This window comes from Mesoplodon mirus, assembly GCF_964341445.2.
Source record: "Mesoplodon mirus genome assembly, chromosome: 3".
Taxonomy (NCBI): Eukaryota; Metazoa; Chordata; class Mammalia; order Artiodactyla; family Ziphiidae; genus Mesoplodon; species Mesoplodon mirus.
The window spans coordinates 37,727,455-37,742,279 of NC_138978.1; the positions used below are offsets into that span (position 1 = coordinate 37,727,455).

General features: G+C 35.1%; 1 protein-coding gene across 2 annotated transcripts in view; it reads right to left on the reverse strand.

The window, feature by feature from the left end:
• Window positions 1-14,825, reverse strand: part of FOXJ3 (forkhead box J3) — a 136,647-nt gene that overhangs the window by 46,279 nt on the left and 75,543 nt on the right. For both annotated transcript variants that reach the window (XM_082614039.1, XM_082614038.1), the window contains exon 5: window positions 9,417-9,500. In XM_082614039.1, the coding sequence (XP_082470165.1) occupies window positions 9,417-9,500 (84 nt within the window). The remainder of the gene's footprint in view (window positions 1-9,416; window positions 9,501-14,825) is intronic.

Genomic DNA, 14,825 nt, shown 5'->3' on the forward strand with positions numbered 1-14,825 from the left:
TCGACTGAATTCTTTCCCTCAAGAAGGGCAAGAACTGAGGAAATCACCCATTCCGCCAGTGACAACTGCATTAATGTTGATAGTCTAATAAACACTCCAATAAAAAGGCAGAGATTGTCAAAAAGATGTTAAAAAAAGCAAGACTAAGCTAAATGAAGTCTACAAGAGTCACAACTTCAAATAAGACTAATAACAGAGCTTCAAAATATACGAAGCAAAAACTGACAATTAAAAATCAGTAAAGAAAAAGAACACTGGAATAAATTAGTAAATGCCTTGATTTAATTGATATTAGAGAACACTATATTGAACAACTGTAGAACACATATTCTTTTCAAGTGCACACAGACATTCACCAAGATACAGCACATGATGAGTCCCAGAACAAGTCTCAATAAATATGTACAGACTGAAATGAAAAAAAATTATATTATAAAACAGTAAGATACCTAGGAAAACCCAATATTTGGAATATTTGGAAAAAGTAATTCAGGGTCAGAGAAGACTCAAAAGAGAATTTTTTAAATATTTTGAATTAAATGATAATGAAAATGCAACGTACCAAAATTTGTGAGATGCAGTTAAAGCAGTGCTTAGAGGTAAACCTACAGCTTTAAATTCTTATATTACAAAAGAGGAAAGGTCTCAAATCAATTATTTAAGCTGGACACTGAAGAAGCTAGAAATATTAATAAGAAAAACTGGTAACTAGAAAGAAGTAAATGATAAAGATAAAAGTAGAAACAAAAAACCAACAACAGAAAAAAATGTTTAAAGACAAAACCTGGTTCTTTGAAAAGACTAACAAAATCAACAAACCTTTAGCTATACCAAATAAAGAAAAAAAAGAGAAAACAAATCATCAATATCAAGAATGAAAGAGGATTTATTACTACAGATTCTGTAAATATTAGAAGAGAATATTATGATCCACTTTACACCAATAAATTCAACAACTTAGATGAAAGGGACAAATTTCTTAAGCATATAACTTACCAAAACTGGAATAAAAAGAGAAAATTTGAACAGTCCCATATCAACTAAATATCAAAAACCTTCCCACATAAAAACAACTTCAGGTCCAGATGGTTTCACTGATGAATTTTCTCAAACATTCAAGGAAGATATACCAATCTACAGAAACTTTTTCAGAAAAGAGAAGGAAAATGGCCCAACCAATTTTATGAGACCAGTACAACCCTAACATCAAAACCTGACAGATACTACTGCAGATGAAAAATATCACCTGCCATATTAGTATACAAAGGATGTTGAGGCCATCAAGCCATCAGCCACCCTCAAATGTGCACCTTGAGGTGAATCTGGAGAAAAACAGGACACTAGCCCGAGATAGTTAAGGTGCACATCAAAGGAATGATTTCAATGAGCCCAGACTCTTGCATCTTCCCATTTACAGAAAAGCACTAATTCATTAACTTGAGATGTCAAGTTTTCTTTAATTAACAGTAATGTTTTGATGTTCCAACTACCTGGTTTTTGTTGCAAAAAACTATATATCCTGGCTCCTCCCTTACCTCCTCAGAGCAGTCCCTCTAAGCTATCTGAGAAGCTGCCTCCAGGGCTTAAGCCCTCAGCAAGTCCACCAAATAAAATATAATTCTCAACTTTAATGTTGTGCATTTTTTTTCAGCCGACATTACAAAGAAAGAAAATTATAAATCCATGTCCTTCATGAACACAGATGCAAAAACACTTAAGATATTAACAAAATGAATCCAGCAATACATTAAAGGGATAAATCAGTAAGGGTTTATCCAAGGAATACAACGTTTAACATTCCAAATGCAATCAATGTTATTCAACATGCAAACAGAATAAAGAAAAGCCATATAACCACTTCGATGGTACAGAAAAAGCAGTTAACGAATTCTACACCCATTCATGATAAAAACTCTCACGAAACTGGGCTTACTAGAGAACTTCCTCAACGTGATAAATGGCATCTACAAAAGCCCTGCAGCTTATGTCACACTTAGTGGTGAAAGACTGAACAGTTTCTTCCTAAGAATGGAAATAAGGCTGGAGGCCCATTTTCACCACTTCTAGTCAACACTGTACTAGAGATTCTGGTTACTGCAATAAGGTTCTAGGAAGGGACAGGGGAGGAAAAGAAAAGGCACAGGAAAAGTGTCTACTTGCAGATGACATAATTGTTTACATAGAAAATCCCAAGGCATCTTTAAAAAATACTAGAACTAACAAGATTGTAGAATACAAGGTTAATATACAAAAATTACATTTTTATTACTAGTAGCAAGCAACTGGATTTTAAAATATATAGCATCCAAATCCAAAATATTCAGGATTAAATCTAACTGGAAACATCCAAGTCCTCTACACTGAAAGCTAAAAAACATTCTTGAGAGAAATTAAAGACATAATGAATAGAAAGATACAACACTTCCATGGCTTGAAATAATATTGTTAAGATGTCAATTCTCCCCAGATCAGGTTGCCTGGGGATAAGAATGGAGGGAGGCACAAGTTACAAAAGGGCATGAGGAAACCTTTGGGTATGACAGAAATGTTCGTAGTGTCAACTACTAATAACTTCACATGTCAAAAATCCTCAAACTGTAAACTTTAAACATTCAATTAATTGTACATAAATTATCTCTCAATAGTACTGTAAAAAAACAGAGAACTAAATCTTACCCATTGATCAAAATAACCCCTTATGAAACACTTTCTGGTCTACAACTCTAACTGTGTAGCATTTCTCCTGCTTTAAAAAGAAATTCTATTTCTACATATCTCCTGGAGGCAACATGTAGTGCCTCCCACTTAATGTACACTCAGTATGTTTGCCCAATTGAAATAAATGTTTTTTTTCGTTCTAAGAATAAGTATGTAGACTGCATTCCTTCCTCTGCTCACTTATACCTTTAACCGAACCCTCCCTCATTCAGACTCAGCCTCAGAGAAGGAAGGCACACAGTGGGGGACCACTTAAAACAACAAAACCATTCTATGTAACAATGTGGGATCTTAGTTCCCTGACCAGGGATGAACTGTGCCCCCCTGCAGTGGAAGCGCTGAGTCTTAACCACTGGACCCAGGGAAGTCCCCTATCATTTGCTATTTCCCATGCCAAAAACTTACACTTCTGTATCAAATTCTAAGTCTCACTCCTCTTCCTATAGGCCTTTCCAGGGCAGCATTATCTATTGATATTTTGAGTCACTTTTAGGTACCACTGCTTGATCTAACATGTTGATTAATTACTTAGTAATTTGCTCTGTCATTTATAATAATATTTATGACACTTAATTATATATATATGAAGATTATATGTGGGGGAGTCTCTTAAAATCAAGGACCGTTAACCAAAACCAGACAAAGACACTACAAAAAGAGAAAATTACAGGCCAATATCTCTGATGAATATAGATGCAAAAATACTCAACAAAATATTAGCAAACCGAATTCAACAACATATAAAAAGACACACACAAAAGCATTTGACAAAATTCAAATCCACTCATGATAAAATCACTCTTCAATGCTGGTATAGAGGGAAAATATCTCAACACAAAAAGGTTATGCATGACAAACTCAAAGCCAACATCGTACTCAATAGTGAAAAGCTGAAAGCCTTTCCTCTAAAATCAGGAACAAGAAAAGAATGCCCACTCTTGCCACTTCTATCACACACAGTACTGGAAGTCCTAGCCACAGCAAGCAGACAAGAAAAAGCAAACAAAAAAACCAAGGCACCCAAAGTGGAAGGGAATAAGTAGAACTGTCACTACTTGCAGATAACATCATATTATACATAGAAAATCCTAAAGTCTCCAGCAAAAAAACTATTAGAACTAATAAATGAATTCAGTTGTAAGATACAAGGTTAATATACAGAAATCTATTGCTTTTCTATGACACTAATAATGAACTCTCAGAAAGAGAATGCAAGAAAACAACCCCATTTAAAATTGCATCAAAAAGAACAAAACACCTAGGAATACACTTAACCAAGGAAGTGAAATACCTATACTCTGAAAACTGTAAAACACTGATGAAGGTTTGAAGATGATACAGAGAAATGGAAAGATATCCTGTGTTCCTGGATTGGATGAACTAATAATGGTAAAATGGTCATACTACAAAGCAATCTACAGACTTAATGCAATTCTTATCAAATACCCATGACATTTTTCATAGAAGTAGAACAGCTAATCCTAAAATTTATATGGAACCACAAAAGATCTTGAATTGCCAAAGCAATCTTGAGAAAAAAGAACAAAGCTCGAGAATCACACTCTCTGGCTTCAAACTATACTACAAAGCCACAGTAATCAGAACAGCATGGTACTGAGACAAAAACAGACACACAGATCAATGGAGCAAAACAGAGAGCCCAGAAATAAATCCATACACTTATGATCAATTAATCTATAACAAAGGAGACAAGAACATACAATAAAGAGTCTCTTCAATAAATGATGCTGGGAAAATGGACAGCTACATGTAAAAAGTACGAAATTAGAACATTTCCTCATATCATATGCAAAAATAAACTCAAAATGGATTAAAGACCTAAATGTAAAACCAAAAACCATAAAACTCCTAGAAAAGACCACAGGCAAAACATTGACATAAATCATAGCAATATTATTTTGGATCTGTCTCCTAAGGCCAAAAATTAAAAAAAATAAACAGGACCCATCAACAAACCGAAAAGACCACCTACTATATGGGAGAAAAAAGTTGTAAATGATATGACTAATAAGGGGTTAATACCAAAATATATAAACAAGCTCATACAACTCAACATCAAAAAGCAAACAACCCAATTAAAAAATGGGCAGAAGACCGGAATAGACACTTTTCCAAAGATATACAGATGGCCAACAGGCACATGAAAAAATGCTCAACATCACTAATCAGAGAAATACAAATCAAAACCACAATGAGATATCACTGCACACCTGTCAAAATAACTATCATCAAAAAGTCTACAAATAAATGTTGGCAAGGATGTGGGAAAAAAAGGAACCCTAGTACGCTGCTGGTGAGATTATAAATTGGTGCAGTCACTATAGAAAACAGTATGGAGTTCCTCAAAAAACTAAAACAGAGAACTACCATATGATCCAGCAATTCCACTCCTGGGTATATATCTGAAGACAACAAAAACACTAATTTGAAAAGATATACGCACCCCAATGTTCATAGCAGCATTATTTACAAGATATGGAAGATATGGAAGCAAACTAATTGTCCCTCAACAGATGAATGGATAAAGAAGTGGGAGATATATATATATAAAATACTCCATTATACATATATATATGCATACATGTATTATGTATAATGGAATATTACTCAGCCATAAAAAAGAATGAGGGACTTCCCTGGTGGTGCAGTGGTTAAGAATCCACCTGGCAATGCAGGGGACACGGGTTCGAGCCCTGGTCCGGGAAGATCGCACATGCAGCGGAGCAACTAAGCCCGTGCGCCACAACTACTGAGCCTGTGCTCTACAGCCCGCAAGCCACAACTACTGAGCCCGCATGCCAAACTACTGAAGCCCGCGTGCCTAGAGCCAGGGCTCCACAACAAAGAGAAGCCACTGCAATGAGAAGCCCACGCACCGCAACTGAGTAGCCCCTGCTCGCTGCAACTAGATAAAGCCTGCGCGCAGCAACAAAGACCCAACGTAGCCAAAATAAATAAATTTTAAAAATAACTTTATAAAAAATAATAATAATGATGAAATTCTGCCATTTGCAACAATGTGAATGAACCCAGAGGGTATCATGCTTAGTGAAAAAGGTCAAATATTCTATGTCATCACTTACATGTTGAATCTGAAGAATAAAACGAATGTATACAACAAAACAGAAATAGACTCACAGATACAGAGAAAAAGCTAGTGGTTACCAGTGAGGGGAGGGAAGTGGGGAGGCGAAAGACAGGGGTATGCAATTAAGAGATAGAAACTACTATGTATAAAATAAATAAGCAATGAGGATATACTGTACAGCACAGGGGAATACAGCCATTACTTTGTAATAACTTTAAATGGGGTATAATCTATGAAAATACTAAATCATTATATTATACACCTGAAACTAATATAATAGTGCATATCAAGAAACTAATATAATAGTGCATATCAACTATACTTCAATTTAAAAAAATTTTAAATAACATTAAAGAAAAAAATTAGTATTCAAATCCAAAAATATTATCTTACAATAAGATATGCATATATAAAAAGAAATCTGACTCAGTCTTGTGATCTTCAGCACAGCAAATACTAGTGGCAGTATAAAGCAGTTGTAAACAGCATAGACTCTGAAGGCAGACTACCTGAGTTCATAATCCTGGCCTTGGTACTTACTGTCCTTTGTACCCTTGGATAACAACATCCGTGCCTATCGGTTTCATCATTTGGAGTTACTATAAAAATTACATGAGTTAATACACATAAAATTCTTTAAGAAAAAATCTAGCATATAAACTCAAGTATCATTATTATTATTATGCTGTTATCTTAGCTCAGGTTGCTATAATACCATAAATTGGGTGGCTTATCAACAACAGAAATTTGTTTTTCACAGTTCTGGAGGCTGGAAGTCCAAGATCATAGTGCCAGCATGGTCAGGTTCTGGTAAGAGCCTTCTTACAGGTATCTTCATTGCTATTCTCACATGCTAGAAAACAGCTAGCCAGCTCTCTGGCTATTCTTATAAGGGCACTGATCCCATTTATGAGAGCTTCACATTCCTGATCCAATTACCTACCAAAGGCCTCACCTCCAAATACCATCACACTGGGATGAGGGTTTCAACATAAGAATTTGGGGGGAACACAAACATTCAGTCCACAGCAGCTGTTAAGACTTCTATCTTTTCCTTTAAAATAGCTGAGAATACTGAAGCTCAAAAAATCTAACAACTTGCCAGAAGTCACAGAAGAAGTAAATTGTAAAGCCAGAAGAAAAACACAGGACTCCTAGTCAAGGAGCCCACTCATCTTCACCATGCTAAACTTTATCAATAATTCTTTTTAGGTCTTCAGGTCTACTTTATGATAAATAAAGAAAACATGGTAACAAGATGAAAGAAATCAGAAAAAGGAAAATGAAAGGCATTTACATTATTCAAGGATTAAGAAAAGAAAGGAATACCACAAGGCCAAAAGAGAACAAGCGTTTGTGTTCATGTAAATGGAGGGAACAGGAAGGCAGTCCAGACAACTGCATTAAGAATACTAGACTGGAGATAACAATCAGGCTTTAATTTTCATTTAAGACATAAAGATAGTATTACTTGCATTTTTAAAAATTGCTTCTCTTTACATGAAAAGCTCTTCTCCAAAAATGTGTGAAATACTTTGATGTTTCACATATAACTGATATTTACACATAGACAAAGAAGTAACATTTCAAAAATTTAATAAGGAAATTTTAGGGATGTCAACATATTTACCATCTGCATTTTAAAATCCTTTTAAGTTTCAACTTACGGGTCATGTTTCGTTTTTGACAAAACTTTAAATGTTTAAAAATCATACTCACTATTTGACCATCTTAGGCATTTCCTTAGATAACCCAATGGTTACTTAAATACAAACTCTGTCCTAATAAAAATACTACCCCCCACAAAGCCTCTAAAAAAAATACAGACATATCAGTTTATCAGGACACAAAACTATGTTCTGTAAGAAGAACATCTTTCAGAGTGTTTGTTAAACAATATCTGTCTCCCTGTTTAGACATACTCTGATTACAGCTGTTCTCTTTCTATAGGTTTCTCTCCTACAGTAGCAACCAACACATAGCTCAGGCCAAAATAAATATCAATATACTAACTGAAAGGCTCTGGTACTGGATATTTTATGGAACTATACTACAAAGGCAAATTGTTGAAGCTTTTACATGCTTTAAACTTAAAAGATAAAAAGATAAACAGCAGGAAATAAATACAGAAAATATATGTCCAAAATGTACATTCAAGAACATACATAAAACATAATTCTGTAATCAGAATTCTATATTTCTATATAGACTTCCATTATAAAACTGACAATATGGTCTTCAGGAAAAAAAGGGGGCTCTCAGAAATAAAGAAGTATTGCTCTAAGAACTATGAAACAAAGCAACAGAATAAAAGTCAGTCTTCATATCCAAAAGGAATGTCCAGTTGTCAACCCAACTAAGAATTCAAATTTCCAAAAATAATTCCAGTTCTAGGAACTTCAGAAGAAGAGAGCAAATGGTAGAGAAGACCACAATTCCTCAGCCCTTCAAGATATACATCCTTGCTAATGCTCTGGGTTAAACAATGTGGATTCTTCTCCTCTTCCTTCAAAATCTGGCAATAGATGCTAAACATTTTATACTCCACTTTTTCACACAATTAAAGTCCATGTGCTCAATATGTTTTAAAAAGCAAAAGATGGAGGGCAATAAGTGAGGTTCATTCCCTCTCAAATTTTTACATACATATCTCAGCCTTAAAACTCTATTACCAGAAGACTATGCCACCAATACTAAACTTTATCTTTTTAAATTTTGGTTTGTATAAAACCAAAAAGTGTTCTGACCTAAGAGTTCACTTCTAATCCTGCAGAGCTCAGTAACTGGAGTACTGAATTCCCTCTGCTGGCACCATAAATCTGCCTGACTAAATCCCATTGCTGCTATACCTCATGGCTCACCCAATCCCAACTTAAACTCAGCTTGAGGTCTTTAGAGACTCTGTGTACAAAATAATTATTACATGGTTGGAAGCAGGAAAAAACCTTTTGAGGATAATCAGGAAAATTCAATATAATCAGAACGATTATCTTCAGTGAAAGGGAACGGTTTTGTTATATAAAACCAGTCCTCAGTGGTGTAGACACAGAGTAAAGAGAACCAAATTAAAACTCAAGAGACCTGGATTCTCCCTCAGTTAGACAACTGCTGTGCCCTAATTACAAAACAAACAAACAAAACCCCTTTTACTTACTTCCTAAACTGCCCACCTCACTCAAGAGTTGTTGAGATCAAATAATAAGTCTGAAAGTGCTTTGAAAAAACAGAAAATGCTATCCAAATAAAATATTAGCTTCATTACAGTTATACTTACTGTATTACTTGAAATGAACTTTTTTTTTTTTTTTTTTTTTTTTTTTTGCGCTACGGGGGCCTCTCCCTGTTGTGGCCTCTCTCGTTGCCAGAGCACAGGCTCCGGACCGCAGGCTCAGCAGCCATGGCTCACAGGCCTAGCTGCTCCATGGCATGTGGGATCTTCCCAGACCGGGGCACGAACCTGCGTCCCCTGCATCGGCAGGCGGACTCTCAACCACTGTGCCACCAGGGAAGCCCTGGAAATGAACTTTTAAGATCTATATTTCTGACTTAATAACCCCATCACACTAAATTTGTGATAAAGAGCTTTTACCCGTTCTACAGATCGTGCTCTCTTCTTTGGCCGAGTAGGCAGCGCATCTTCCTTCGGATTGGTGTCTATTGCCCAATAGGACCCCTAAAGGTAAAGAAATAAATTATATTAACAGTATTTTACAGGAACTCTGTAACATTAAAATGGACTTTCACAATCCTCTGCTTCAAAAGCAAACATTCTTCAGTTACAACAATGGAAAAGTAGCATGAGAAGAAATACTAGTTTTGAATGGAGAAAAGTAAAGTTTATACAAGAAAAAAAAGTCCATTTATAACTATGTTATTAAAGAGAAAAAAAATCAATCTGAAGAAGCCAAGTCCAAGAAATCTGCCACAGCCAAATTAAGAAGGGAAATGATCAACCGAACACATTTAAAACATATATATATACTAATTCTTAATTGAACATATATGATAATTACAACAGCATATGACATTCAAGTCTAACAGAATTTTATTTTATATATAGTTTCTGCACCCTGGGACCTCACAAAACTAAACAGGTAAGTGAAACAATTTATAAAAACAACTTTCTTGACCACGTTTTAAAACAATAAGTGCAATGGTCTGTACATAAATCTTTTATTGCTTATTCTATCACAGTTAATTTTAACTATTTATCTTCTCTTACGTTTTGATACAAGTTCTCAGACCACTCTTTCGAAAATACATACTGAGGACCTACTGTGTTCCAGGCACTCAGAAACTGTGACTCCCTTGAAAAATAACTTGAAAAGCATAGATCATATAGTTTGCACATATACAAATGAGACCAAAGCTCAGAAAAATAAAAGTGGTCTGTTCAGCCAAGGATTTGAGAGTCAGGACCAGAATCAAGTTCTTTGCCTCCATCATTTCATTAATCTTCCTAGGCTGCTTTTGCAGGCAATATTTGACAACAAGGGGAAATACAGCTTTCATCTACCAATTTTCACACTTTGTGCCCAACATGAATTATCTCCTTATATCTCCTTAAATATACCATATTCTTTCATGCATCTGTGCCTGTCCTACATACTTATCTCCTTGCCTATAATATCCACCTTACCACTGACAAACTCATACTCTACCTCCAAAACTCAGCTCAGATGTTATCTAAAGGAATCCTTCTCTGATCCTCCTACAATACTCAAGAATTCATCTCTCTCTCCCTCTGCAAGATCTCTATACTATTTATACATTTAGATATGATTGTCTGCACTTAACATTACAATTTTATTTGCAGGTCTGTATCCCTTCTAGGCTACAAGTTCCTTAAGTGTAGAAACTCATTCCTATATCCACAGTGCATATCAGACACAGAGCAAGTACTCAATAAACATGTGTTAAAATGGCGGGGGTGGGGGGTGGGGGAGATGTTGAACAAATTGTGCCAAGAATGTCAGAGTACAGGGTATAATGCCAGGCCTCCCCAGGTCCTAATCTAGGCAGTATATGAACTCAGCACTCACTTCATACACAGCCATACTGGGGCATTCTTCCATGTTGTCTTTTCTGCATTTCAGCTAATGAGCCTACTGGACCTGATGTAAACTTGCCAAGACACAACAAATTATGAGTATAGTTCAGGCTAGCAAGTTGCAAAATAAACAAAGCAGGAAAATGTGCTACACTCAGTTGTTGATGAAGTTGAAACTGAAGCAGGAAGAAAAATACCCAAACTCACTGGACAACAGTTTAAAAACCACTGTTTATGGAAATGATAAATTTCAGTGTTTAGTTTGTTTTGCATGGTTGTGTATATTTGTATTAATCTGGGAAACCACTCACTGTCCAAACATTACATTGATGTTATTAAACATTTTAATAAAACTACAAAAACAAATATGTATCTGTCCTTCCACACAAAATATAATTGGCTGTAGCTTATCACAAATAGATCAACAGAAGAGAAAAAAATCGTTCATAAGCCTAACCCAACCATTATGTACTTATAAAACCCTGAATGCCCATATATCTGAACAAAACTGTATTTCAAAAAGATACATGCACCCCTATGTTAATAGCAGCACTATTCACAATAGCCAAGACAGGGAAACAACCTAAATGTCCACTGACAGATGAATGGATAAAGAAGTTGTGTTATATATATACAATGGAATATTAGTCAGCCATAAAAAAGAATGAAATAATGCCATTTGCAGCTACATGGATAGACCTAGAGATTATCAAACTAAGTGAAGTCAAGTCAGAAAGAGAAAGACAAATACCATATGATATCACTGTTATGTGGAATCTAAAATATGACACAAATGAACTTAACTACAAAACAGAAACAGACTCATATAGAGAACAGATTTGTGGTTGCCAAGGGGGAAGTGGGGCAGGGGAGGATTGGACTGGGAGTTTGGGACTAGCATATGCGAACTATTATATATAAAATAGATAAACAACAGGTCCTATCATATAACACTAGGGAACTATATTCAATATCCTGTAATAAACCATAATGGAAAAGAACATATATGTATAACTGAATCACTTTGCTGTACACAAGAAACTAACAGAACATTGTAAATCAACTATACTTAACAAAAAACAAAAAACAAAAAAACCCCTGAATGTTCAAATGCAAAAACAATTGAAATGATTCACAAAAGAAATTGTAAAATCTTCCACCTAGTGGCTCTTGCTAACCTATTATCTGAGTTTCACCTGTGAACTTACCGGTTTGGATTAAATGACTTAAAACTTCCCTTCACAAATCAAAACTGCAAGATAACATTTGATACCCATTAGGATATCTATCAGCAAAAACCCAGAAAATAACAAGTGCTGGCAGGGATGTGGAGAAACTGGAACCTTTGTGCATAGCTAGTGGGAATATAAAGTGGTACAGCTACTGTGGAAAATGGTATGGCAGTTGCTCAAAAACTTAAACATAAAATTACCGTATGATCTATCAATTTCACTTCAAGGTATATACCCAAGAATCAAAAGCAGGGACTTGAATAGATATTTGTACCCTCATGTTCATAGCAAGTTATTCACAATAGCTGAAACGTGAAAGCAACCCAAGTGTCAATCGATGGATGAACGTATATATATAATATGGTACACACATACAATGGAATATTATTCACTCTTTAAAAGGAAGGAAATTCTGACACATGTATGCTATAACATGAGTAAACCCTGAAGACATGCTGAGTTAAACAAGTCAGTCACAAAAAGGAAAATACTTTGTAATTCTAGTTTCATGAGGTACCTTAGACAGTCAAAATTATAAAGACAGAAAGTAGAATGGTGGTTGCCAGGAGCTGGGGGGAGGGAAGATGGGGAACTTGTTTAATGGGTACAGAGTTTCAGTTTGGGAAGATTAACAACTTCTGGAGATGGATGGTGGTGATGGTTGCACAACAGTATTAATGGACTTAATGCCACTGAACTATACACTTAACAACAATGACTACAACAGGGAGGTCAACTCAATGCTTTGTGATGACCTAGAGGATGGGAAAGGGAGGGTGGGAGGGAGGCTCAAGATGGAGGGGATATGGGGATATATGTATACATACAGCTGATTCACTTTGTTGTACAGCAGAAACTAACACAACATTGTAAATAAAGCAATTATACTCCAATAAAGATGTGGGGAAAAAAAGTTAATCAGAAAAAAAATGATTACAATGGTTAATTTTATGTTATATATATTTTACCACACACACAAAAAATCCCTTTCAGCTACTTTTAAAAAGCAGCTACCTTTTCTCTTCTGTATTAAACAATATTTCTTGCAGAAACTGCACGGCTTAAATACAGCCAATCAACAAACACATTCCTTCCCAGAGTAGGGCCTACTCCTCTAGGCTTACGTGGAGCAAGTAAGAAACAAGAGTTTTCTGTTTTCTGGTTTTATTTCTTCAAGTCAACTTTACTGAAGTATATTTTTAAAAAAATAAAGTGCACCCATTTTAAGCATACAGTTAAAGGCATTTTGACAAATGTATACATGCACGCAACTAACACCAAAATCAAGATAAAGAACATTTCCATCACCCTAAAAAGCTCCTTTGTGTGACTCAACAAGCAACCCCTCTTCCTTTGCCCCCACATGTCCATCCCATACAACTACTCATCTGCTTCCTATTATTATAGTTCTGCATTTTATAAAATTTCATATAAATAAACTCAAACCGTCACACTATTTTCTACTACTATTAGCAATGTATGAATCGAGCTGCTCCATGTCTTTGCCAATACTTGGTATTTTAAGTCTTTTCAATTACAACCATCCTAGTGGATGTATAGTTGTACCTCAGTGATTTTTGTGTGCATTTCCGTAATAATGTTGATAGGCATCTTTGCAAGTGCCTATTGGCATCCATGTATTATCCTTTGTGAAGCAGTTATTCATAAATGTTGCTGCATGTTTTATTTGGGTTATAAGATTTTTTGTTTTTTGTGTTACAAGGATTTTTTAAATACTTTTTAAATAGCAAGTCCTTTGTCAGAGATAGACACATAGTTAAGTTTCTGTGTAAGTGTGAGGTAAGGATCAATATAAATTTTTCTTCCACCAAGGTATACACTATTTCTTGAAAAGACTATGTCCTTTCCCCACTGAATTACACTGGCATCTCTATCAAAAATCAGCTGAATATACATGTGAGTCTACTTCTGAACTCTAGTCTGTTCCACTGATCTACATGTCTACGCTTGTGCTAATACCATTTTGTCTTGATTATTGTAGCTATATAGAAAGTCTTGAAATCAAGCACTGTTAAGTCCTACAACCTTGGTTTTTTTCAAAATTGTTTTGCTTGGTCTAGGTCCTTCGGATTTCCACATGACTATGAGAAACAGCTTGTCAATTTCTAAAAAAAGAAAGAAAGAAAGAAAAAGAAGTCTGCTAGGACTTTTATTGGGATTTCATTAACTCTATAAATCAATTTGGGGAAGACTGACATCCAACAGTATGTCCTCTTTTCCACAAACATGCTATATCTCTCCATTTACTTAGGTCTTGTTTTATTTCTCTTGGTAATGTTTTACAGTTTTCAGTAAACATGTCTGCATATATTTTGTTAAAACATATCCCTAAAGTATTTCATTATTTTGGATGCTATTGTAAATGAAATTGCTTTATTTTCCAACCATTAATTGGTAGCATAAAAAAATTATACTGACCTTGTATCTTGTGACTTTGCTAAACTCACTTATTAGTTCTAGTGGCTATTCCATAGACTCCTTAGGATTTTCTACATATGCAATAAAGTTGTTTGCAAACAAAGAAAATTTTACTTATTCTTTTTCAACCTGGATGTCTTCTATTTTTTTCTTGCCTTATTCCATTGGCTTGGACCTCTAACAGAATGTTGAATAACAGTGAATGCAAGCATTCTTGTTTGTTCTCAGTCTCAGAGGAAAAGCATTCAGTGTCTCACCATTAAATATGATATAAACT